Source organism: Dipteris shenzhenensis, chromosome 33 (assembly GCF_047967505.1).
Source record: "Dipteris shenzhenensis isolate YYH24624 ecotype China chromosome 33, Dip_SZ_1.0, whole genome shotgun sequence".
Taxonomy (NCBI): Eukaryota; Viridiplantae; Streptophyta; class Polypodiopsida; order Gleicheniales; family Dipteridaceae; genus Dipteris; species Dipteris shenzhenensis.
The window spans coordinates 28,095,136-28,122,900 of record NC_141628.1 but is presented as its reverse complement, the minus strand read 5'-3'; the positions used below and the strand labels follow the sequence as shown (position 1 = coordinate 28,122,900).

Here is a 27,765-nt window from a genome sequence, read left to right as displayed (position 1 = left end):
GGGTGCCAAGTGTGGGACTTTGTATCCCTTACATGTATCAAGGATGTCTAATCATGCTATTGCAATAACTGAGCAGCCAAGTACTTCTTTGTGGCATTGCAGGTTGGGGCACATGAGCCAGAATGGAATGAAACTCTTATGGCATTTGGGTAATGTACCGCATTTGAGTTTTTCTGACTTTGAATTTTGTGAGCATTGTCTCTATGGGAAGCAAACTGAATCAGCCCATAAAAGAAGGGGAAAGAAAGATCTTGAAAGGCTTGATTTGTTGCATTTAGATGTATGTGGTCCCATGCCTATACGGTCATTAGACGGGGCTGAATACAATGTGACATTCATTGATAATGTGACTAGGAAAGTGTAGGCTAATGCTATAGCTTGGAAGAGCGATGTGGGTCATGTTGGCTTCCTTTGTTTTGAAACTTTGTGACAAAGAAAAATCCTACCACCTTGTCTAGTATTGTGGAGTCTTGTTTGAGCAAACGTTTTATCTCTTGAAATCTGTGAACGTAGTATCTTGCTGTTGTTACAGGATCTAAGCACACAAGGTTGCTTCCTTCTATGAGTGAGTGCAACAACAAGAAACTGCGAGCTTGTGAAGATAAGCCAATGAGTTTGGATCTAAAGCATAACGCGTTGCAACTGATACAAACAAAAGATGGTGTGTTTGTGATACTCTTCAGGTAACGTGCGGTTGAGTGGTTCTCATCTTTATGGTTTGATCTTGGTTCCAACTTTCCTACCTTGCAAACATTGTTTCTTTGCTTGTGGAGTTGCGAGACAATTGTCCAACCATTTGGAGAAGTCTTTCGAATGCGATACACTTTTCTTGAAATGGATTCTGGGCAAACGTTTTTGTCAAGATGCAAGGCCATGTAGCTACATGCTATCTACTTTGCAGTTGCAGTCGGTCTGTCCGTAACAAGCCTACAAAGATTGAGCTCTTCTTTGAGTGCCCACATTGTGTAATGCCTTTTGCGATGTTTGCGAAAGAGAGGTAAGATCTCAATACGTAATGTGAGCTCATCTATCAAAATAGTATGTTGCTGTTCGTCGGAGGGGCTTGGGATTTTGAAAACTTGCTTTACACCAGACATTGAAAGGTAGTTTGAAAGATTTGTTGAAGCAAACCAAATCGTAGAGGAGTGCGTGTGAGGTTGACATAGTGGACAAAATGCCTCTTATGGTTGTGGTAATTGTTTTGTTGGGGTCCTCTGTAAAAATATGGCACAACATGTCAATCCAAGGAGACCCCAATGATTTTGAACCAAGGAAAAGAATGCACCAATATACCAAAAATGTCTTCATACGAAATTGTTGGAAAGAATTCATACAAGCAGTTCAACAAATTTGTGTTGTTTGGGTGTTTTTCACGAAATGAAACCTGTTTAGTTGGGTCGAAATCCCCAAGCTCTGGAGTAGTTGCCATCACTTAAGAAGTGCTCCTTGTAAATGTACACAAGTATGCGAAAGGGTCCAAATCCATTTAAAAAATTTAAAACTGGGCGAAGCAATCAAGACTTGTGCGCACAAAAATAATCCATGATGGTGGCAATGCTTGTTTGATATTGCCCCTTCGATGCGAAAGAATGAATCTAGTAGCGAGCTCTCCTTGTACTGATCAACAGAGGTATGAGGAACTAGCTACTAGTGTTATGGTTTGGCAGTTCTTCGAATCAGTGAGATCAGCTAAAAGCCTTGTTGCATAGCTTGCATTTTTTGCTTTGTAAGTGCCGTATTTCACTACGACTTTTCCTTCGAACGCGAACCGAATCACTTATGAGATCTATGTCAAGGATAGGTAAGTTATCTCCCCTCCAACAAATCTTTCATGAGCAGGGACCAAGGTGTGCTATTCATAAGGAGGTGCCAAATTATCTATGTAGTTTCTTCTTGCTCTTTTTTGGGGGTACATTGCTCATAAGTTGGGGCTTGCTTATGTGTGGATGTCTTGCTTGCTGCATAGAACAATGCAATAACCATAAATTCTGGCACAACATTGGTTGAATAAAAATGTATGACCAATTCAAAAGTTTATCATGTATCTCACATTAAGAGAAACTAATGGTTCTTGTGGATATTAGTTCCTCACAATATTTTTTTTACAAATCTAAAGATATTATTCCCCAAGATTATTACTTCAACTAATACCATATTGTGGAAATGGTTAATGAATATTGCACATGAGGTATATTGCCTTAACAAATTTTCAAAGTCACTTCATATTTGTCTAAAGATATGACAATTTGCTAGAGCATGTGCATGTGTTAATACTTCAAATACAAAACAATGTGCTTGTCCTTCTAATACCAATCACAAGAAACAACCTGAAGCTTTTTAAAATTTTCTTTCACCCAAAGTTTGCCAGCATTTTCCATAATTAATAAAACAAACTTCTTTACAACCAAGAACAAATCGAAGGGCCATGCTAAAGTCTAGATGCATTCCCAAACTGCATGCCTAATCGTCAAACACGATTGTGTATCCTCTACACTTGCTATATTTGCAGCAGTACCAACGTCCTTAATATTTCAAGAAAACAAAGTTACTTTGCACACAAAAGCAAACCAAAACCCCATTCTAAATTCCAAATGCATTGGGGAATTCCTTGTCTAATCATCAAAGATGATTGTGTATTCTCTGCACAAGTTATATGTGAAGGAATAGGTCGAAAGCTTGCTGTTGCAATAAAAGAATCATGCAATCAATGAATTCGTCAAATAACGGACTCTCCAAGGCAAAAAATACGAATTGCAAAGTCAAACTCAAAGCTTCAGCATACGCCTATTGTGCAGCAACCTGAAATGGCTTGCGCAAGTCCCACTTTGTAGACTTGTTGATCGCTGAACTCTTCAGAAGACCCGATTTTTTAGGTGGACTGCAAGCAAAGGTAAGCAATAGTGGCACACTCATCACTGGATTCACTGTTTGCTCTGCTTTCACATGACTGGAGTTTGAAGTCAATTGAGTTACACAAACACCTACAAACAATCACACGATTGGTTCGAGTACTAGCAGTCATAGAAGGCTTGCTATTGCTATACAGAGGAAGCACATGAGAACAAAGTTTTAAAAAAAAATCGCAACAATGGACCATACACATTGTACCAAAACTGATGTCTATAATGTCATGTTATTCTACAACAACCGGAGAAGAAGACAGCTTGTGGTACGAACTACTGCAGAGAGCGTTGTGATACCTTTTCTTTCATGCACTTTAGAACTTGTGTCATCCATTGTTTCCTCCACCTCTTTTCCTGTAGTGAACTGTTTCAACATATTTGCATGCAAAAATCCATAAGCTTCGTTTAGCAAAACCATGAAACAAAGAAACGGAATCACCGAAAAAGAAGTTGAATGAAATGAATGTTATGGATCGCATTGAAACATGTTGTCAGTTTCCATCGAGACTGGTGAGCCTTCACGTTTGCCAACACGTTCAGGAGAGCTTTCACGTCGAGCCATAGCCACCATAACACTAACAACTATCAAACTTGCACAAGACCAGATTACTTCATTCTCCAAAGCCTCTGCCTCATAGCTAGCTTCCAATGAAACACCTCCCTTGCATAGTCCTTGCATGTAGTAATTCATTCCTGCAAGAAAATTTGGAGAGATATCTTCATTCCTGTATTGAAGAGAACAACGACGACTTGAATCATGGCAAGGCGGTGCCTTAGTCCCCACAGCCATATGCTCGAAGAGGTTCAATTATGATAGAATGGCACCTCAAAAATGACTGCCATACTTTCGAAGATCTTGAAAACACCGCTTAAACCTTGGAAGACATGTGGCAAAGTCTCATTCAACATGCATTCCCCATGCAATAACTCGAACCTCAAACGTGCCACGAATGGCGGTGGACACTCACAAAAGGGCAACACCAATTCACACTCATCCAACTACAGTCCACATGACCCAATACAATATATGAAAATAAGAATTAATAGGAATTCCTCATTTTTCCTTTCCTATCTCCAACCTCCACTAAGGCCTTCCGATGGACATGCCAAAAAGTATTAATTAATGGAAAGGAAGGGTGGAAAGGCAAAGGGAAGGTTAAAGAGGAGGGAGAGGAAGTCCCTATATTTATGAGGGGAAGGGTCCTTTCCCCTCTTATTATTAGGGTGGTAAGAATTAAAACCTCTTCTACTCTACCTCTTTCACAACGTCTCTATGTAGGCTTTAATAGCATCCCTGGAGTGGCCAAGGTTGTCTTGAGTTTAAAATCCCCCTTTGAAATTTTGAAGCTATCCCTTTGACCTTAGCTTAATTGGCTAAGAAAGCAATTTAAATTGAGAAATATAGGCCTATTCGATTTTGTTTAGATTAAAGGACTTTAGAGTAGGAAATGAGCAAACTAATTATTATGTGAGAACCAATTTAGAAGTTGGGATACGATAGGATTGTAATTGTTTTTGTATTTTGATTTGAGATGTTAGTGCTTTTTGGAGCTTTTCATATTCATTATCTAAGTTATGATTCCCTCTCAATGCTCTTCATTCCTTCTCAATCCCTCTAATTGCTCTTCATTCCCTTAAAATCTATTTTGCATCAACTTCCTACAAGGCCACTCCTAAAAAAGGCCATCACTCATAACTTTGGCAATGTGGGATAGTAATATGTTCACCTTGCAATCAGCTATCACTTCTTCTATACAGCTTTTGCAATCTACATATTACGGTCTTATTTGCCACTCCTTCTATGATCCTGTCTTGACTATAGAAACATAAAGTTTTCACTCAAACACCTTGGAATTTGCTGCAAGCATACAATTGTTATGGGGCTTGAGAAATTTTCAATAGCTATCATGAAGTCACAAATTTCGCACTTGTGATTTTTCTTCGATAGAGTGGCCTTCGAGCGCAACAGATCGGCAGTAATTGATTCGACAATGTTGGACAGTCCAATGCGATATTACGAACGTGTAAGGTTGAGGCACGTGTCAAATCAAAAACAGATACACGGATGCAAGGTTACGATCGGGAGACCGCGATTGCAAAATTTTAGCGAAGGGCAAGGAGTTATTAGTTGGATTTTAAAAAAAAAAGGGGGGGGTGAAAAGGGAGCAAAGTGAAGGTCGGGCGAATGAGGAGGGGACAAGTGTAAGAAGCCACGTAGGAGGGGGCAATATGTACTGAAGGGAGGGCACGTCGGTAAATTTCTTCTTTTTAATCTTCTTCTTCAACATCGTCTTGTTCGTCCTCTTTCTTCATCACAAAGCACAAGCACAACAAGAGGAAGATCTATGGCCGCCTTCTTCTCCAGATCTCTCCCCTAACGCTTCATCCTTAGCTTCCTCTCCCCCACCCCCCCTCCCCCTTCCCAATCCCTTCCTTCGCCATGGTCAAGCTTGGTACTTACGCTGCCGCTAGTGCCTTCGGCGCTTTCGCCATCGTCTTCCATGCCTTCCACAGTAGAGGCCAGTTCTATCCCGCCATGCTCTACCTCGCCACTTCCAAGATCAGCCTCGTCCTGCTCTTGAATATGGCCCTCGTCATCATGTGTGCTCTGTGGCAGTTCGTCAAGTTTATCTTCTTGGGCACGCTCCGGGAGGCAGAGATAGAGCGCCTGAACGAGCAATCGTGGCGCGAGCTCATGGAAATTCTTTTCGCGATGACCATATTCAGAGAGGAGTTCAATGTACCATTTGTTTCCATGGTCACCGTTCTCCTGTTCATCAAGGCATTCCACTGGTTGGCCCAGAAAAGAGTGGAATATATCGAGACGACTCCTTCAGTTTCTCGCCTGTCTCATGCCAGGATAATTTCGTTCTTGGCATTGCTTCTTCTGTTGGACTCTGTCTTTCTATACAATTCGGTCTCATTCCTTTTGACGACAAAGCGACCATCGGTTTCGTTATTCTTCGCCTTTGAGTAAGTGGCTTCTTAGCGTTTTCGTTTTTAACCATTCTCATTGCAATTTAACATTCGTCTGGCATTCAGATGAGGGCCTTTCACATTATAACTCGCAGAACTGTTCTGGCTGTATCAAAGAACTATGGATTGATGTTGGAAATGATCGTGACACAATCAGGATTACTTGTACGACAGGTCAATTCAAACAACGCTTTATCCATTCAATTCAATTGCGCAGAAGTGACCAGTAGTGTTCCCAACTTTATCCTAAACGCAGAAGCCAGGCTTCGGACAGCACAATATTTTTATAGTTAAAATATGTATAGTCAGGCTCTAATGGTGTTTTAATAAGTCTTCGATCAGAGCCACATCGCTGCTAGTGAAGGATACCTAGACTCGTCATATATGTGTATAATAAAGATTCTCTCTCAGTTGCCGTACGGTTCAGTTTCTTGGTTTTCATGTTAGATGTTCAACCTTCTAGCTTCACCTTCTCTCTAAGTATTTGCTTCTCCAATGGGGCTGGGAGTAATCACAGAACTGGAGATGCTCTGTCACTCTGTGTGCTCTTTTAATGCATGCTCATTGTGCTGCTTTTTAATAGCGTTGGCCTGATGTCATTCAGGTGCCGCATATGCACACGCACAGCTAGTAGACTAGGCTGCCTTTTTAACCAAGAGCAGAGAAAATGGATTATGCTTTAAAAGGAAGTGGCGCACATGCGAGCAATCAAAAGATGTAACATGTTGGGAGGCTTGTTGTAGCAGGCAAAGTGCCTGGAATACTCTCTCACTGTGCCTTTCCTAGCTGTTGAGTGTGGAAGCATGGAATGGTGATGTGAGAGAGAGAGAGAGAGAGAGAGAGAGAGAGAGAGAACTGTGGACATCATGATTTATGCTAATTGCTATCTTCATTCTTTCTGTTGGGGCTTGGCAATCACAGTAATACCCCTCTGGCACAACTGTTTCTTCCTCATTGAAGAGGGCATGTCTGAGTCCCACTAAAGGGCTATACTGATTCTACAAGACTGTGCATGGGGGAGTTTATGGCTGAGGCTATTCTATAGAGGATATGGCTGATCTGTCAGTGTAGGACTGCACTATCTCCACTGACTCACCTTGGTAAGTGAAGCTATGTCCGAGAAGCACTACACGTGAGGTGTTGAAGATCATAGGCTTGGTCTTCCCAAGGTTGACTATCAGGTCTCTCTCCCTGCAGAAAACCTCTAGGTCCTCTAGGTGTCTCTGCAACCCCTCCTCTAAGGATGATATGAGGACTCTGCCATCAGTGTACAGCAATCAGCCAATAGTAATCCCTCACCCGCTAGGCGGTCTATGAAAGATGTGATCTCATCAATATAGAGTCCAAAAAGAGTCAGTGAGAGGGGACATCCCTGCTTCACCCCTATCGCACTCTCAACCCAATCCGATAAGCCACGTGGAGCACAGACTCTCCATCTGGCGGGCTCATAAAGGCTCATCACACCTCAAATCAAAGTCTCTAGAATTTGCATCTCCTGTAGTTTGTTGATCGTGCGGGATTGCAGGACAGTGTCGAAGGCCTTTCTACAAAGCAAGCGTAGATTTTCTAGTGTCTTGACTTCGCCTTGGCCTTCTGTATCTCTACCACTATGCCAGCCATGGGGAGAGCCCCTCCCACGCCTGCCCGTACCTTGATCCTGTATATGTGAGTCATTGAACCAAAGAGCTTTCTGCTCTACTTGGAGATGATATAGACCCGATCAGGACATTGCCATCAGATACTTCCCCATGACCCGATCCACACGGGCCCGAGATGGGAAGGTGCCTCAAAACCCTTGGTTCGACAATGAGTGCAGAGGAACGAGAGCCCACCTCACATAGGAGTGAGCCCCGAGCCATTTGACAACTTCTCAAGCACATCGGTGTTGGGATATCTCAAGGTGTATGCCTCAGGCACACCTTATGTTTCTATGTGTGAGTGCTAGAGGCACAGTTAGGTGCCCACAAGCACAGTTAGGTGGTGGAAAAGCCACATAGGATGATTGAGTGAATCTAGGAGCAGATTGAGGAGATGATTGTGGAGCTTTGAGGTCATCAGTGATGTCAGTGACCTTGTATGAGGTGCCTACTTAAGGACCTCTTTCTTCTTCATTCTATATGCAAGTATTCTGATTTTGTGTCAACTCTACTCTTTCCTTTCAGTGTTCCAACATGGTATCAGAGCCATTTGATCCCTCTTGAGCCCATTTTTGCCACATCATCATCTTCTTCCTCTTCTTCTTCTTCACCATCTCTCCCTCTTCTTCCAAAAATTTGCTTGAGCTTGTTCTCCTTCAATTCTCACCCATTTCCCACGCCCTTCCAACTGGAGATCCCTCTTGTTAGGGCGAATTTCGGGCTGCAAGCAATTGGAGAATACCCCGCTCTGCTGGTCGCCATTGCACGAACTTCGTCGAATCTTCTTCCTGCGTTTTCTCTGCGCCTGCTCCGTCTTTGTCTAATTCCTTCCAGGGCAAGCTTCTCCATACCTAGAGCTACCTTGTGCTGAAATCTGAGCAGCAATGGCTGCATATTGAAGGAGAAAACAGAGAAAAACCAGTCGACTTTGTTCAAGAAGGTGAAGGCGACCTGACGCATATTTTCGCCTCTTCTTCCCAGAGGATCTACTGTGGTATACTAGCTTTCTTTTGCCTCAGAAAGCCCCCTTTCTTTTGCTTTGAAGAGTGTGATATGAGCCCTCCAAGTTCAGCTCTCTAGTTTTGACAGTTTTGACATACTTTTGAAAATGATGCTACATAAAATGCTACTCTAGCATTTCTGGTCTTTGAAGTTTTCAATAACTTCACTACAAGTGTTGCTTCAGTTTTGTTTTGACTTGCTAGACCTGGTTGTGATTGGAAAGTGTTTATTTCATCCACTCCTATGAAGCATGCAAAAGTAGCATCATTGTTTGAAAACTAGTCACTACTATTTGCTACATCAAGTGCCTATACTTTGGAAGTATTTCAGTTTTTTTTGCCTTGTAAGAGAGATAAACACTGCCCAATATCTGGGTTAGACCCTCTCATGGCTACCTTATATAATCTTGAGAAGTTCAATGGAAAGGGCTTCCATACATGGCAAATGAAGGTAAAATTTGCATTGATGCGGGAGAACTTATGGGGACTTGTCAAACCTACTCCTACCGCTTCTTCTACGGCCTCAAATGCTGGAGAATCTTCAACTCCGACACGACCGGCAAGGGATCCAGCAAGAGAAGAAAAAGCATATGGTATAATTGCTTTAGCTTTGGGTGATGATTACATACATCATATATCTGACTTGGAGTCTCCATCGGAAGCATGGCAGAAGCTAGACTTGATTTTTGGTGCAAGCTCTCACATATCTAAACTATCACTTAAAATCTCTTTCTTTGAATTAAAGATGGCAAGTGATACTACTTCAGCTGCTCATGTCAACTATATGCGGAGTCTTATGACTCAGTTAGCTTCTATCAACTCTCCTATCACCCCTGATGATGCTATGGCAGTGCTACTTAAGAGTATGCCTGAAAGTTTTGATCACATTGTTAGCACTTTGAAGAATCTTCCCAATCCAAACCTTGAAGGCATTATCTCAGCTCTCCAAGAAGAAGAAAGACATATGGAGTTAAGGAAAGGCAATGACACTGCTTATGTTATGAAATTCCAGAAGGGCAAGTATTCTCCTTGCAATCACTGTGGAAAGACAAATCACCTTTCAAAGGACTGCTTCAAAGTAAATCCATGCAAGCACTGTGGCAAAAACAACCATAGTGAGAAGTTTTGCAGAGACAAAGCAAAGACAGAAAATGCAAATCTACTTACAGTGAATTTGCCTCCACAAGATGAGGCATCCCATGAAGATTATACATTTTAAATCATCTCTATGTATGCTCCAGATCTCTCTTTTTATGTCAAGGTACTCAGCCTGGATAGTTCTCCAAAATGAATGAAAATAAACTATTGTGTTGTGTGTGTTTTGTAAACACCTCTGGTCACCTTATGATGTAGGCCATGTGTATGTTTTATTCCATGGTACCTTCTGCAGACATTGTGTGCATGTACATGCAGGGAAGATAACCATTGGAAGGTCTTTTTGTATCCCTTTTGTTTACCTTACACCCAAGGGAACCCTTGCTAGCATGAGAACCTAGCCATAGATTTATCCTTGACCACCATGAGATGGCATGAGAAACTATGAGACTAGATGTATCCTTGACATAGCCTGAGGCATTTCCTTGAGGGGGGGTTTGTTGGGATATCTCAAGGTGTATGCCTCAGACATACCTTATGTTTCTATGTGTGAGTGCTAGAGGCACAGTTAGGTGCCCACAAGCACAGTTAGGTGGTGGAAAAGCCACATAGGATGATTGAGTGAATCTAGGAGCAGATTGAGGAGATGATTGTGGAGCTTTGAGGTCATCAGTGATGTCAGTGACCTTGTATGAGGTGCCTACTTAAGGACCTCTTTCTTCTTCATTCTATATGCAAGTATTCTGATTTTGTGTCAACTCTACTCTTTCCTTTCAGTGTTCCAACAATCGGGTCTTCCACCAACTGACACGTCGTAAGAGGCGAGCCTTTCTCACACACACGATGGATGAAATTATCAGATCATTTCGAGGAGGAGACCCGACCACTGGATGGGGGCTTCTATCGGAGGGGAAGCCACCTATTCCCATCACTGATCTCGATGTGTGGCACACTTATGCATGCTCTCTATATGATGTTTTGATGTAGGCACCACCGGACATGTCCTCTATGCCTAGGCCTACTACCTGTCACTTGTTCACTACATAGAATGGACAGGCCGCTCTCTGTCGGCTACACAACCGAAAAGCACAGGATCATGCGGGCCTACGGACAAAGCATTTTGCACATGGGCAAGAAGTCTTAGCCCCGGTGCTAGCACAGATGTTCAGCCGTGCCGTATGCCGTGGCTTCCCACTTGCTTGGAGCACTACTACTATAGTGCCAATACACAAAGCAGGAGACCCCTTGGATACTGGGAATATCTGCATCCAAATGATTGGCCACACTTGGGCCAAGATGTATGGATTGGTGCTTGAGAGGGAGATCATTATCCAAGAGCAAAATTTTCCAAGAAAGCCCTTGTCTCAGACCCTCAAGAGTTCAGGGTTTGAGGGAAGAAGTTTGTTTGCAGCCCGAAATTGAGGGTATGTGCAGAAAACACTATTCGCAGCAAATAGTTTCCAAAGAAGGGTTTCGCCACTCGATTTCGCTGCATGCTTGTAGATTGCTGCTTCTTGCTCTCGTGTGTCGCGTTGCTTGCTTTGAAGCTTCGCACGTTCTTTCCGCCGCACACGAGTGCTTCCATCATCACGTCCGCCGCAATTTTGCGTGCTGCTCACTTGTTCCCAATTCGCAACGACCTCTGTCCATCCCCATGCTGCTCCTCGCTCTCTTCCCGTCTCGGTGGTGGACTGTCACCGCTCTGATACCAAATGTGAAGAACCAGACTTCTCGAGAATGCAAATGTATGCAATGTATGCAGAATTTGAATGCCAATTGGCCCTCCAATGGGGAAGAGCGCCCTCGTGAGAGTACTCGTTTCTATTTCAACCTACATGCAAGGTGGGGAGAGAAGGCGGATGAATGCAATGTGGTAGAGAGAATGCTACGTGAGATTCACAATGAAGGGTGATACCCTTTCATTAATGTCCCTTGAGATCACTCAAGTTCCATCTTCCCATTTATACCTACCCTTATCCTATGACCCATGCACCTACCATTCAATGCACTCTAATGCATCCTTCCCTTTCCTATTGCCCCTAGGACGTAGACACGTGTGTGCACATCTTTATTACTAATCATTGGCCAATGTTACATAGTTTGGCGGTACTATTTACACCGCTTGATCGATCATAAATACAAACATATAACCGCACCATCAAATTGACGCCTAACAATAATAAGGTTCTAATGACTATTAATTAAGTAAATAATAATTTCTCTTGTCATGACAGTGTTTTGAAAAGGGCATCCACGTCCCCAGAGCCTCGCACTCCCCTCGCACTCCACTCTCTCTCCTCAATTCCTTCTATGGGCTGAATCCCATGTGTATCTTGTCACTGTGGGCAGCCCTTCTCTGGGGTCTCATGTGTCTCAAGACAATGTCTCTATCTGTCTATGTTTCCAAGAAGCCTCCCGGGTCAGACCAAAGGGTACCATAACAATTCCAAACACCGATTTTGAGCTTGCTTTGTGCACTCATCCTGTGCACTCAACACCGTCATAACCCTTCTTCCTTCTCCTCTTTTCCGCCTTCCCTCTCCCCTCCTTGCCCTATTTGGGATAATCACCTTCCCGTCTTTTTAAGCTTCCCATTTCCCTTCTTGCCTTGCTGCCATAACTTTTACCATACCTTCCTTCCAATGCTCTTGCTGTAGGAGGAGTGTGAGGTCATCATCCAAGAAAATTCTAGTGCCCTTTAGTGTCGCCCTGATGCTCATGAGGGTGGATCTATCTCTGGTTGTCCGGAACTTCACTAGCATGGGCCTTGTCAGTGCCTCTACCTTACCCACACTCCAACCTGATTCATAGGTGAGGTTGACTCCCATCTTGACAAAATAGACTTGGGCATTTGACATGCAAGCCTATTTGCCTTCCCCTTTGTGATTTGCTGCGTAAACTGGGCATGTTTCCCCTGCATAGTTGTTTGCAAAGCTGCCATTTCTTTCTTGAGTTGCTCATTCTCAGCTTTCAACTCATCCTGCTGAAGTCCCCTTTGCATCCTTGAGCTGCTCTTTTTGATGATGCTTAGCTCCTCTTTTAGGGGTGGCTGAAGCTCTCCTTCCTCCCCATGTGCACCTGCCTTCAGTTTCTCATTCTCCTCTTTGAGAGTAGCAACTTGGGCTTCCAGTGTTTCAATTTGGGAAGCAAGAGAGCTGGTGTTCTCGTCCACAATTCGAGCCATATCCTTTGCCCATTTTGTTTGAAACTGCACTATGTTGTGTTTTTAGAGGATGAGTTTGGGAATGTTCCTGGATTCATCTGGGTATATCTCCTTGCCATCTCTTCATGCTTGAAGGCCTGAGGAGTGGATGGAGAATGAGGGCGAAGGGGCTGCTTTTATAGGCCTCCTTGGGCTCCAAAAATACCGATCAGTAGGCCGACTCTGCTGCTTCATCACCGGTTTGTCTAAGAATTTTTGCGTAGAAAGGTTTGTTTTGGAGAGACTAAAATGAAAAGGTATCGTCTTCACAAGCAGTCATTGCTTGAATGAAGAGAACGTGGACTATTTTTTTAATTACCCTTCTTCTTTAGAGCTAGCCTTTGTCATGGCTGAGTCTTCCCTTCATGTCTAGAGTGCTAACAGAAATGCGGTACGCAGGCCTATGTACAAATTGATGCTTAAGACTTCTCAAGTATGTGTGGGTGTGTGAGAGTATGTGTTTATACTATGGTCTAAACCCAGGTTGGGTGCTGATGACATCAGTGGGGATGTCATAGTAGCAATCTCTGCTATATGTGATGGAGTTTATGGCTTTCATTTTTGTGACTCTCATGAGATTGAAACTGCACTATGGGTTGTGTTCTTAGAGGACAAGTTTGAGCCTGTTCATGGATTCATATACATAGACAGGTAGACAGAGTTGGCTCAGCTTTGAGAAATCAAGAAATCAAGGAGCACAAAGTTGGCTCAGATTCGACAAATCAAGAAATCAAGGAGCCTAGAATCTTTGAAGAAGCAAAGAATGTCCCAGAGTGGTGGGTAGTAATGGAGTCAGAAATGTAAGCCATTGAGAAGAATCACACATGGGATTTGGTGCCCAAACCAACCAAGAGGAAGGCAATTGAGACCAAGTGGATCTACAAAGGTAAATGATGGATCATGGAACTGACAAGCACAAAGCAAGTTTGGTAGCTAAGCACTGTGCACAACTGGAAGGTTTTGACTATGAGGAGACTTATGCCTAGAAGAGCTTGGATGGAGACCATTTGGACGGTTATAGTGTATATAGCCCACCATCCTTGGCCTATCTATCGGATGCACTTTGAGTCTGCTTTTCTTAATGGAGACTTGGAGGAGGAAGTCTGTGTGCCACAAGGCTTTTAGATCAATCGACATTTGATATGCAGACTAAGGAAGGCTCTCGATTGGCTGGAACAGGACTCATATTGGTATCATTTAATGCATCATAATGCACCTTTTTCTTTCCCATACCGGTGATTTTGACGGAATCCTCAGTCTTGATGGGACTGAATGGTACATATGATACAACAAACAATGCAATACGGCCAATAATTATTCACTTTTCTAGGTTCTAGGAAACAAAATAAGGCCATCATGATAATATTGCCAATATTACAATTAATCACATAGCCAGGCAATACTAATGAAATGTACTCAATATCGCACCATCAATGCTTCATTTATAACCACGTTAGTGAATGTCGTCAATCATTATAGAGATTATTGCTTTGCATACTATATTCATTAGTTTCCTTGACTCTCTTTATTTATCATTTGGTATCGCTTTCTCCATGTTGTACTTCTCCTTGCTTTATTTCTGATGTTTTTTGTTTAGTTGACTGTATCCAACCAAAGCTTCTCTGTCTTGCAGGTATGTAATATTAGCAACTTCAACGATTGCAACATTCTTGAAGTATGCCTTTTATGTATGCGATATGTTTTTGGAGGGGCAATGGGAAAACAAGGCAGTTTTTACCTTTTACTTGGAGCTTGTGCGAGATCTTCTTCATTTATCTCTGTATTTGTTTTTCTTTCTTGTCATATTTATGTGAGTACTGGTTACCTTCCCTTAGAAGTTCTTCGTAAGTGCGCAATATGTTCTTTTTGAGTATTGTTAAATCAGATCCTAAGCTTATGGAAACTGATTCTGAGGACAGTTTATAAGATGTATATATAATTTTCTCTGCTTCAATGCTTTGCCATGATTGGGTGTGCTTGATGCCTTTTCGTTGTTGATTCCAGAAACTATGGCTTGCCCTTGCATTTAGTCAGAGAGCTTTACGAGACTTTCCGCAACTTCAAGGCCAGAGTTGCAGATTTCATTCGCTACAGGAAAATAACATCAAACATGAATGATCGATTTCCAGATGCAACCTCAGAAGAACTTGGAAGGTGCATTTTGATACCAATACTATGTGCCTTCCTTTTCTTGCTGCTGCTTTTCTATCCATGCCTTTTTAACACACAAATTTCAGGAGTGACGCAACATGCATCATCTGTCGTGAGGAGATGGTGGCAGCAAAGAAATTACCTTGTGGCCACCTGTTTCATGTTCACTGTCTTCGATCATGGTTAGAGAGGCAGCAAACATGCCCCACATGTAGGTCTCCAGTTCTTGCGTCTGAGGGAGGGCCAGCTGTGGCTGGGGGAGATGGAGCTGCACCCATCTTACAACCCCAGCAGCAGCAGCAACAGCAACCAGTATTGCAAGGTAACTTCAATTTGCTGACAACTAGCATGATGGCAGAGGCTTGTTTGTGGTATGTCTTCCAATGCATTTAATATGTATTGTTACTCCAGGACCAGATGCCAGACCCGAAATGCATGGAATTAATGCTCAACAACAGGGTCAGCTACCAGGAGCAGCTAGTTCTGGGAACTTTTATGCTTTGCAACAGGCACGTCTGCAAGCTGCAGCAGCTGCTGCCTCTCAATACAATAGCTCATTTGTGTATCCTGCATTCAATGGAAGAGAACTTATCGGGTACAAAACTTCCATGCAATATGATCTTTAGATTTTGTATGTTATAACAGTAAGGGGATTACAGTGGCTGGATGCCAGAACTTTTACAGGCACTCCAATTATGGCCTGCATAGCATGTGCTTCCAAGTCCGTTTTGTGATTCAATGGATTTATAGCAAGTATAATCTCTGCTTCGATTTATTTGCTTTCTAATTGTCAAGGGTAGTCTTCGTCAATTCCCAGAAGAAGTATTTCATTGAATGCTTTGACTGTGCACCCTTATGTGAAAGAAGTACTTGTTTTACTTGGATATGTAGAGTAGCTGCTAAGATTTCTTCCTTTATCTATATAGTCCCATTTTGCCAAAAAGAAATGCAAGTATATTTACAATCTAGTCTGTGTGGCCTTGACTGTGGTGATAGTGGGTGCCCTCTTCTCTTTGAGTGTACAGCAATTTGTCCTTACCTGTAGTTTCTGCCATCAGGTACCCTACCTACATGTACTACATTCCACAAGCTTATCTGGCAGCAATTCAAGGGCCGTGCCTGAATGCTGAAGGTGCTACATCAAATCCACCGTCAGAAATTACCAGGGAGAACAATGGTAACTCTATGGGTTTAGCTGGTGTGGAAGGAATCCAACAATCAGCTCGACAAGGTCCACTTATCCTACCAGCTGCCTTTGTTCCTGGACTGTTTAACCTTCAGGGTACACGAGGACACTTGGGACTGTATGGGAATGGTGGACAATTGAGCTCTTTGAGACCTGAGCTTGAAAGTGTTGCACGTGATTCAAAAGCTAATGATGCAAATACCTCTGCAACAATATCTAATAATGCAGCAATGCAAGCATCTTTGGAAAGTCAGCGGCAGCAACTAGAAGAAAGCATAGCGGTAGGCACTTTTATTTTTTTACACTCTATCATATTTACAACATATTTTAGGTTTGCTACTAACTGAACATTGTATCTGGACATTACAGATGCTACAAAATCACCTGAAGAGAGTTGTTGACCGGCAAAGTCAGTTAAATCTTGAACAAAAGCCTTCTAGTACTAAGGAGTCAAGCTGCGGTACTTCCATGGATGTAGATTCGAAAGGAAAAGATCCAGCTTGTGAGTGATTAACCGCAAGATGGAATCCGAGCTGAGGTCCGTGTCTTTTAATTCATTGTTGCAAGTGAGATTTGATATCTTTGTTGGTCGAATTCCCTGTCAACTTAAGAAATTGAAATGTAAACTTGGCTGGTTCTTTGCTATGTGAAATGCACAGACAAGGTGAGGTGATAGTGGGGTCCCGATCATCTTCAATAATAAAGAATGTGCGATCATCTTCAATATTAAAGAATGTGCAGCTGGACTGTCAACTTTTGTACCCATCACATATGGAGAGTTATTGGGGTGACTTACACAAGTCTAAATTTGAGCAAATAACTTCTAAAATTCATGATTTCAGTACTTGTATAGTGTAAGCTCAAGGGTCCCAGTTGTTTGCTCAATTTGAGCATCTTACTGATAAGCTCAAAAACAGGGGTACGCCAGAAATGCGACAGTACCTAGGACCACACAGAACTCCACACTACTGTAAAAGGATGAGTTGTGAGTTTTTTATTGTTGTTGCTTATGGAATTGTGTTGATCGTATGCCTCAAAACCTAAGGGCCTTACAAGATGAAATCGTCGACATGGGATTTGGCATGTCCTACGCCTGGGGAGGGTGGAAACACACATTTTGCTCAAGGGTGAGGTATAGCTGAAGTTTTAATCAGGGAGGAAAATAGGAGGATACAGATTATATATCTCGTTTCCTTTGATTGTTTGGTCACCTCTCACAATTTGAATATAGGCTGACTTAGCTTTCCAGAAATCTGAATGCTGTAATGCGTTGTTAACCGCATTTCTGCTTAGCAGGGGTCTGGTAACTCTCGGGGCATCCTTTCATATATAAAGTCTGCTCAGCAGGGGTCTGCTGACTCTTGGGGCACCTGTTAGTAATGACAGAGAAACTTTACTTGTCAGAGCTTCTGTTTATCTAGGCTGAGTTCACCCTTTACTATAGCAGGAGATGGAGTAGATGAGTGAAGGACTTTAGAATGGACATGTTGGAAAATTTCAGCGAGCCTTGATGTATGTTTCTGCTTTTTTAGCAATGCTTGGTTGCAGACGAGAAGGCACTTTGCTCTAAGTGTGGCCATAGTAAGCCATAGCCACCCAACAGAGCTACCATTCTTTAAGTATCAGTGTGTTGAGTTTTTGAAGTTACCATTCTTTTAAGTATCAGTGTGTTGAGTTTTTGAAGTATACCTTGTTTCCAATGAGATTTTGGATTTGTACTTGGGTTTCTGTGTGATATTAACCTTCATAGAGCAGAGTATCCTCTTTTCCTTGATAGTCTCGTGTTTGGATTCTTGTGGATTTCTTTTTGCAATGTAAACCGAGAGATTGTGCGATGGGATCTTTTATTTTTTTTAAATTTAGATAGCATTGTACCCATCTGCCTTGTCTCTCTAGACGTGTCACAAACAATTTGACAGAAAGATCTGAAAGGGATGCTTGCTCTGCTGTGTGGCTTTCCTTGCTCTCATCATTTGGGGCATAGGGGTTGCCTGTAAAGTTATGACCTCTAAATTTGTGTTTCCTGTGAGCTAAGCACCTAAAGAAGGTGTTTGGCTCCTCTTGGGGAACTTGTTGACCAGGATTCCACTGCACTTTCAACTCTTTAAGCCAAACCCTCACGTGTAATGTCTCGACAAGTTTGGAGGTTTAACCGTTTTAAACATCCTTTGCTGATCCTGATCCTCACAGATTTCCAGCTCAGGTTTGTGAGATTTTCTTAGCCTTGGAAATAGTAGAGTGCTCCAAGCATTTGGACTTTTCCATTCCTAGTGATGAGCTGCAGCCCAATATCTTGCAAGACTACAGTGACTTACAATATACTTAGGCATAGCCATCGGCCCATCGCTGAAGTGAAAGAGCATAAGACCGTTTTTCCATGCAGGCATTCTTCATCATACACAGTCAGGAGTGACCTAAGCAAAAGATAAGGGGTATGAGGACAAAGTTGAGCTGACCTCCTGAGAACTTTATTGAGATAGAACGTCTACTTGAGGAATGAAACATTCCCTAGGCCAGGGTGCTCTCAATCTAGCTGGGTATTCTTGGGGGACGTACTTCAGAGGCTTCACTCTCGAGAATGACCTTAAGTGTGAGCTATGGCTCTCACTTATATAGATGTAGGGTGACTAAGGTTTCTCAATCCTAAGACTCCCTTGGTGTACCAAAGGTACCTCGTGTCTTAACTATCCCATGGGTATGACAACCATAGGTTAACTTGACCTCCATAACGCTATGTCCATGCGTGGACATAACATGGGAAATCTGAAATCGATTCTTAATGAAAATTTACTCATTGTGCCCAGTTTTTTGGACTCTAGATGAGACTAATATAGATTAGACTCAAAGGGTTAAAAAACTTAAAAAAAACCAAATATGAGCCGTGTTCATCAAATACTTGCTGAATACAATTTCTGTTGGCCACACAATCTTTCACATTGTTTTTGTTTTTTGGGTCTTATGAGTTGTGTGCATGGACACCAACATTCATAACTTATTTCACAAATATATTGGACGTTTGCTAGCCATGTTTTAAAATATAAGGAAGAATCACTTGGAATTTTTGCAACTATAAAAGAGAACTTTCTAATGCTAACGTTGCAGGACATGTTTCTACTTGTTGAACTAATGTAATCAAAGTTGTAGTTAGGCATAAAATAATGAAGATATTGGTCAAGCTACCTTATATCTTGTTGTCTAAAGAGCAAACTAATAAGAGAGAGCATAAATGCTTGTGAGCATTGCATTGTCATTGAGAGAAGAGAGAGATTTTTTGAAGGCCAAACAAAGGCATTGTCAAAGTAGTTCCTAAAAGGACAAAAAAGGCACTCAACGGATGAAGATCGAGATTAATTTAAAAAGCACATGAAAAATCATGCTCTATGACTTTGGCAGTGTTAATAAAATTTTGCACTTATGGGCTTGTGCAATTGCATGGACATCAAATGGTTGTCCATGTAGGTTGTACAAACGTTTACACAATATTCATTGGTGCTTGTTTACAAAAAAATGTAGAGTGATGTGTATTTAAGGCATCTGTGCTCACGCTTGTGAACCTAAAAGTATATGATACTTGTGTTAGGATTTTGATAATTTATAAAAACAATAGTGGTTTTGTATGTATTTAAGGAATAGTAGGTGGGTTAGGCTATTCTTTGTGGTATGGACTCAAATAGGTTGTGGTACTTACTTACACAAAATAACAAAGATTATGATGTGTGGAGTATGTAGGCTTGTGGAACCCATGGAAGATGAATGACCATCATGCAACCCTTAAATCATTGCTATTGTATTGTCTTCAACTCTATAGGCAAATAGATGTTCATTGAAATCATGTATTTTAAAATGCAAAATGATTGAGACACTAGATTGTCATTAATGTGAAAAGATGGTTTAAAAAATGTAAGAATGCAATCCAATATATTCCATACAATGATTTGTGCACAATAAAGCACTACTTATCAAGATGCCTTAGATGGGCAAGCATTTTGTAATACACATGTTACTAAATGATAGTGATAGATATTTATAGTCAAAGCATATTTGAATATGATTGTTATTGGGCCATGTGAAGAACGTGGTTGATGGTTTGTCATAAATGATGGTGATAAGAAATTAAGTGCATAAAATATTTGTAGGTGCTTGAGATAATGTTTTCTATGCCTTTGATGATGAGGATCAACCTCCTTTTCAAGATAGTATGAGAAGTATTAGATTGTAAATTAGAATTGTTTTCTCTATAAGAATGCTAGCCCAAATTTGTTGTTTATTGACATAGATGTTAGCAAGTGTGTGACTAGAGTGACAACATGGTTTTGGTAATTCACCCCATAAAACATGTGACAGAGGTTGCAAATGCCTTCCAGCTTCTAGAAAATGAAGTGCTACTGTATGTGGGCTAATATTATATAAAAACCGTGTAACTTAATAATGTGAAATTTGTTCTAGGTCTTTATAAGGATTCGATTCTTGATTCCCAAAGGAAAAATGCACCACTAAGGATCAAAGAATTTGAGAGCATCGGACTAGAAATGGTGGTTTGTAGTGCTTGATGGGGAAATAATAATCTTGAATATGCATAGATTCCATTTTTTAAATTGAATTAGTTTAGTGAACTCTCCTTTTTGTTGTAGTCTCCCATGTCATCCACATCATCTCCTACCACCTCGAACGGCTTGAAAAGGGAAATATCTCTCTGCTAACCCTTGATGTGCAAATGGTCATATTCTTACTCATGCTTTTTGCATTGACAAGAGCTTACTATAGTATACACACACTTATCACTCTAGCAATGCACATAAATCTCACTTACATTTCCTTTATTCCTGTTTATGTTTTTACATTGGGAAGAGGTTAATTCAATATGCACATATGTCATTCTAGCAAATTTAGATAAAGCTCACTTTAGATCTCCTCTACAAAAATGAATAAATTGTTATTATTTTATTATTGACATAAAATTTTTGAATCATAGAGAGAGTGATCAAAAGGTTGCTAAGGACCGTAGATCTCAAAAAATGAAAACAACAATATTGTGGGTTTTTCTCAAATCTAAACTTTATTTTAAAGTTATAACTTAATTTGTATTTGAATCCCAAAAGCATTGATATAAAGGCCTACTTAGCCAAAAGACAAGGAAAAGCATTGGTGTACAATTTATATATACAGTAGTACCATTTTTGGATTTGTAAATTTTCAATCAGAAGGGAGCCTTTACACTTATGTAGTGTATTCATGATCTTAGAGTGAAGGATCATAGCTAATTCCAAGTGAGATATATGGAAAATCATAATGTTAATTTATGCTCACAATGCAAAGATATAATGTTACATTTTGTTCTGCATTTTTTAATGAAATCCCCTTGTAGAATGTAGGCTGGTGCAAACATTTTACGCATCTAGTTATTATACACCTATGTCTCTAATAGTAAAGTTTAGGAGGGCAATAAAGATAATGTGTTTATGTTAGTGGATGACTCTTGGTTTCTTGAGGCAAGCATGTGACTCCTAGAAAGGAACTTTTGGATGCAATTAAGCATGTTTATGGATGTCATTTGACATGTGCCGATGATGCATCACAAGAGATCATAAGCATTTAGGATATTTGGTGCACTTGTCCCAATGGCAAGGCACAATACATTCAAGATGTGTGGTATGTGCTTGACTTAGAGGAAAAACCCCTTTTGGCTTGACTATCGCTCATGATCTACACATGTTGGTTGAGTTCCAAGATGATGAATGTCAAATAAACGATCCCAAGAAGAATAGTATGGAATTTTGGCCACATTATATCTAATCATCATATGGTTTATGGATTATGAAAATTTGGATCATTGAAGGGTGTATTTTGCACAATACATAGGTTGTCTTTCCTAAAAGATGGTTCAGTGCGAGCCACTCAAATGTTGCAACTTGTGTACTTAGACCCAAGAATACTTCTATACATAGTGGGAAGAAGTATTTTTTCAACTTCATGAGTGGTAACTCCCATTTTACTTATGTAATTTAATGCATGAAAACTCTAAAGCCTTTTAGCGAGTTGTGGGACTCAAAGCCTTCGTTGAGAACGAAGTTGCCTGTAAAATAAAGACTCTCAAACGTGACAGATGAGAGAAGCACATGTCAAATGAATTTATGCAATATTTGAAGGCAAATGGGACAAACCATCAAATTTCATTGCCATACATACAACCCCTAACAAAATGGGATTGTGGGGGGAAGGAACCAATTTTGCATGACCCAATGCATTCTCAAGCTCAGAAAGATATTGAAGACATTTTTGGGAGAGGTTATCATTATAGCTAGATATATTCTGAATAGATATTCTACAAGGGCATTAGTACATAGTATTCTTTTCACACATCTTTTAGATACAAGTCCAAGGTGGGTCACTTCAAAGGTTTTTGATGACCAACACTTTGTCAAGGAAGATAGTGATTCTATTGTTAATTTCTATATATCTAAAAATTTCTCACATCCATCATCACTTTCGCATGAGAGAATGATGGACATAGAGAAGGAGAGGAACCGATTTCAGCAAACTTGATGAATATTGAAGATAATGGTAATGATGATGACATAACTCATGAGGACAAATTAATACACTTATCTATGTGCATGAGAGAGAGAGAGAGAGAGAGAGAGAGAGAATTTAACAGATAGCTTTTAATGAATAGAGACTCCACTCATCACTAACCTTTCACTTCATTTGGCTAGTTTGGGCTGAAACCATACTTATACATTCAAGGATTATAGTAAGAGAGAGAGAGAGAGAGAGAGAGATTATCATTGCTTGGTTACTATGCAGATAGATTTCCTTTCACCAAAGTTTTCCATTCACACATTGGAGACTTAATGTTCTCAGAGGAGAATCCGATCTCCTTAATAAATTTTTATAATGTACTCTACCAGGTATCTTGAAGATAAGATGCACATGGAAGCCTCCGTTCACTTCCTCTTCCTAACTTTGATAATCAAAGGCCTCTTCTTGGTATATTTGTTGTAGATGCATTTAGGATGAAGATGAGGTCAAACATTCAATCATCACTAAAATTTACTTTTGGTTCAAAATCTATGGGTGTGAGTTGGTTCATGCCCTCCATTGCATTTATCCTGCATTTATCCATTGCTTTGAATCAATTCTCATTCACAAAACAAAGACCATGTGGGTATTCAAAGACTTGGCAGAGGAATTTCCTATACCTACATGGGATGTCAGAGAAGGTTTTTAGAAGAAACGCCATTTTATAGTTACTAGGAAAAGTTTACAGACAAGGTATCAAGTTGTGCATTGTATTTGTTATACGAGATATGCTTATAGGCATTGAAAAATTCATCATGGCACATGGAATTCTGTTGAAAGTGATGTAGTGGATACAATAGAGATAGAGATACATATGCCAAATGGTGAAATCCAATGTCTTGATGTTATAGATAGTTAGAGCATGAAGCACTTTTGAGAATACGTTGCTACTGCCTCTGATGACTTAGTCTTTTTCTTTACATTGAATGGAAAGGAAATAAGAAGATGACTTGAAGCAACACCAATGCTCAATGAATAGAAGGCTCCTTGTACCTTGCCACATTCATACTTTGATGGAATAAACCAAATAGATTTTCAAGTGTGACATGACGTGTGTAAAAGTTAACAATTTTTATATTTTGTGCATTGAGTCTATATTGATTTTCTTGTCTATTGAAATGTGTTTACTTTTAGAAAAGTGTGCCATGCTAAAGGCTAGAAAATATATACTCAGGCTAAATTTTTTTAGTATCTAATCATGGTAGTAATTTTTAATTTCCAATTCTTAAATTTATGATGAATAAGGTAAAATTTATTGCTTAAAAATTTTACAATTGGCTTTAGGAAGATTTAATTTCTAAAATAGACTCATCATTAGCAAAAAATAAATAAATTGTATATATAGTGACTTTTGACTTTGTAGGAGACCAACACATTTTTTAACGAGTCTAGAGGAAGTATAAAGGGCTTAGGGATTAGTGCAATCTTTATTGCATTCGTCACCTACACAAATCCTTTCTTATTCTTCATCTCATACAACCTTTCATGGACACCTCTTATGGCCACCTCTCACAGAGCATACAACAATTACGTAGCAGCTTGAGATTTTTTATCACAAGACTAGACTATACAATATATGGATAACTAGCCAATACCTTATCCAACTAGGCCTTAACAAGAGGGCAATGGGTGCCTTGCAATCTCCTCCTATAGCGTTGCAGGAGTGATCCCACGTTCAGGCATAAATTGCATAGAATTTGAGAGGACTTAGGTCCCAAGCACTATGGAAAAATTATCAAAAGAAGACATCAAAGATCTTTGAATGGGGTCCATAGGCACACGATTTGTTTCCATAGAAAGTGGCATATTGCACAATGATTCTAAATATGGAATATCCCCATGCACCTAATTTGTACAAGACATGCCAGCTCTACTTGCACGAGAGCATGATATGAATGTGGAAGAAAAGATCAGTGTGGCTATTGAAAAAAACCTTAGCTTTGTAATGGGACAAAGAGAGCCTATACAAAGGGAAACACATGATAGAACTAGAAGAATTAACAGCATTAAGGATGGCCATCTCTCAAGAGTAAGTAGGACCATCCACCATGGGAGAAGAGCACACAAAAACCATCCTAGAAGAAGAAGAAGAGGACATGGCTGAAGAGGTTTATTATAAACTTGAGTCCGCATGTTATTATTGAAGATAGAGAATATCTATTTTTAATTCACATTCAATACATCGGGAAGTTTAGAGAAGATGAAGTACTATCTATTATTGAAGATAGAGAATATCTATTTTTGAAAAACTACATTCAATGCATCACGTAATTCAGAGAAGATGAAGTACTCTCTATATAATTGGCTTGGGAGAGCATGCATACCAAAGGACAGACTGGTACTTGCCAGCTCTCTAGAGGATCGGATCATTATGACATGACAAGAAATGCATGACTGTAGTCAAGGATCAGTATCAAATGCCAAGTTCCTAGAAGACCCAGTAGCTCTAGAGATGGAGAGGCATGCAAAATGAGCTAGAATGCAAATCAATGTAGGAGATTTCTCTTCATCTAAAAGATCATCTACTCGCATTGATGAGAGCAAAAGGTCCATCGACCTCTCTAAACATGGATTTGATGAACAATATAGAGAAAAGATTTGATGTTAAAGTTATTTAGCCTAGTTCTTTTGATTAATGTTCTTAAGTCAATGATTGTTAATAAAGGCTAATGATTTGATTGTTGCGATTCTCAAGCTACCATCAAAATCAACCATTTTGGAAGGCGAGCTTCGAGTAGAGGGCAAAGCATAGGGATGGATGCCTCACTTGGACACTACATCGGGATGTTCCAAAGTCAGACACTAGTGTGCATGCATTCTAGATTCAAGTTTTAGGAATCTATCGGAAATGATGTCCCTCATGCCTTTACCTACGACTTTGCTTACACATTACATACATACATACATACATATATATATATATATATATAACTTATATATTTTTTCTATATCTATACAAATAATTATATAATGTATTTTTTAATATCTATAAAATAAGATGTTAAATATGTGTGTCAATGTGGAATAACCTTTTTTATTGAAAAAAGTAAAAGAAACGTCCAATAGCTCATGTGTGTTAGTTTTATAGATGTGTGTGTGTGTGTGTGTGTGTGTGTGTGTGTGTGTGTGTGTGTATGTGTAGATTTAATAACCCCATCATAATTGAACCATATAGTTAATTCAATTGTTGTGTAAAGTTTACAATATAATAACCACCTATTTGAGAATTTGAGTAAAAGTAGATTATCATTGGCCTTAGACAACCAAGCAAGAGTACTTAATAAGGTGAACTCTTTAGCAATTCCACACATGTATAGTAAGAAAATAATTGTCCATCATTAGCAAAGACTAGACAAGAATTCCAAGTGTCATATCCATCGGGAAGTCCGTACTCCAAGGTCGGGGTCAAGTTACTTGCTACCCTCCAGATAAAACTAGGTTTAGCACATAGTAGTTTCAAATGGGTAGATAGATAAAGCTTGTTCCCCCTGGTGTGTTATTGTTTTACTTTGGACTAAGACATCTGTCTAGATTCCATGGGGAAAAAACTGTATTATTACTAACTTCAAGTAGTGAATCAAAGGGTTTCATAGGATTAGAAAGTAATGGATTAAATTGAATAAAACTATTTGTTTTAATAAAGGAAAAATTATGAGAAATTTAGCAAAACAATTAGGAGAAATTAGAGAAATTGATGGGGAGGAAATAAACAAAAAAGTAGGAAGAATCAATGGAAATTTTAGTGAAAAACAAAGGGGAAAAGGGAAGAAATGAGGGAAAATTAGGTGTTTTTATGAAATGAGGAAGAAATAGGGCAAACGGAGAATTATAGGAAAAATAGGGAAAATAGGAGAGGGTTAAGAACAATTGAGAAATAATTAGAGGATCATATGAAAAAGGGAAATTTAGGAAAGAAAACAGGAGACTGTACCAAATAATAATAAAAGAGAAAAGGGGGGGCTAGGTTAGAAAGAGACTTAAGAAATTTTAGGGAAATTTAGGAAAGATTAGAATTAATACTTAGTAGAGGGGATGAATAGGTAAAATAGGGGGGTTTTGGGGAAGGAGAAAGAGGGGGTTTTGGGAGAGAAATGAAGAGACTAGAGAGAGAGAGAGAGAGAGAGAGAGAGAGAGAGAGAGAGATTAGTAAAAATAAGGGAGATTGAGAAAAAAATATGAAGAAAATTAGAGAGAAATTAAGGGGAAAATAAGGGAGTTTGAGGGAAAAGAAATTAGGGAAATTAAGGTAAAATATAGAAAATTAGAGGAGTGTGGTTACACTAGGGAGTGAAAAGGACAAAATAGGATTATGAAAAATTAGGAGAAAACTATGAAAATTTAAGAACTAATTAGGGGGAATGTAATGAGCTAGAGTAGGGGAAGAGGGAGAAGATAAGTTTGGAGAGAGAGGGTTTTAACAGAAATTAGGTAAAGTAGATCTGGGCAGGTAGCTGTATTGAACTAGAATATATATAAATGAATTTAGTGCTTCCTAAAAATTGTTGAATAATATTTTCCATTTTGACTTAATTTTTAAAGTTAATTTAGAACATAGATTTATGTAAACTTGCTATTTGAGAAGAATTAATTATGATATCAAGAAGAGCACTATAATAGTAGAAATATTTGAGATACACTATAATATTTTATAAGACATGTAAATTTATGTAGTATACTTAAAAGTGGTTGTCATTGGATTTGTTTTAAATGGAGTTATATATCACTAAGAACATGACGTATTTAAAAGCATTTTTAAATAATAGTTCAAACATGAAATATTTTTTATTTTTAAAAAAAAATTAGTAATGCTTTGAAAACGAAAAAAATTGAGTAATATATGCTATGAATTAAGAGTCCTTCAATACAATGACTTTACTATAGTTTGAAATAGGAAGTCCTTTACATTTATTGAAAATGGGATTCTATTTAAATATAATGATTATGTCTCTATTTTTTTAAAAGTAAATTTTTTTTGTAGATGTTGGATTTCCATTGAGGTTATTGTAGCCATATTTCGAGTCGGTTGTGTTGAGTT

At 39.7% G+C, this 27,765-nt stretch overlaps 1 protein-coding gene across 2 annotated transcripts; it reads left to right on the top strand.

Annotated features, from left to right (window-relative positions):
* The first annotated feature begins 5,188 nt into the window (after positions 1–5,188).
* LOC147879925 (ERAD-associated E3 ubiquitin-protein ligase HRD1B-like) lies at positions 5,189–17,639 on the top strand. Of its 2 annotated transcripts, none has more exons than XM_087371719.1 (8): positions 5,189–5,876; positions 14,448–14,624; positions 14,819–14,968; positions 15,052–15,287; positions 15,377–15,560; positions 16,024–16,432; positions 16,521–16,653; positions 16,811–17,639. In XM_087371719.1, the coding sequence occupies exons 1-8, from the start codon at positions 5,344–5,346 to the stop codon at positions 16,822–16,824; spliced, it is 1,836 nt and encodes a 611-aa protein (XP_087227845.1). In that variant the 5' UTR covers positions 5,189–5,343; the 3' UTR covers positions 16,825–17,639. The 2 variants fall into 2 exon arrangements, with proteins under 2 accessions (XP_087227845.1, XP_087227846.1); XM_087371720.1 differs by having other exon boundaries at positions 16,521–16,689; positions 16,811–17,638.
* Positions 17,640–27,765: the final 10,126 nt, after the last annotated feature.

Coding starts and splice junctions, on each gene's coding strand:
- LOC147879925 (XM_087371719.1), top strand. CDS start 5,344: ATGGTCAAGCTTGGTACTTACGCTGCCGCTAGTGCCTTCGGCGCTTTC. Junction 15,561..16,023: donor AATGGAAGAGAACTTATCGG/GTACAAAACTTC, acceptor TTCTGCCATCAG/GTACCCTACCTACATGTACT. Junction 16,433..16,520: donor AACTAGAAGAAAGCATAGCG/GTAGGCACTTTT, acceptor TGGACATTACAG/ATGCTACAAAATCACCTGAA.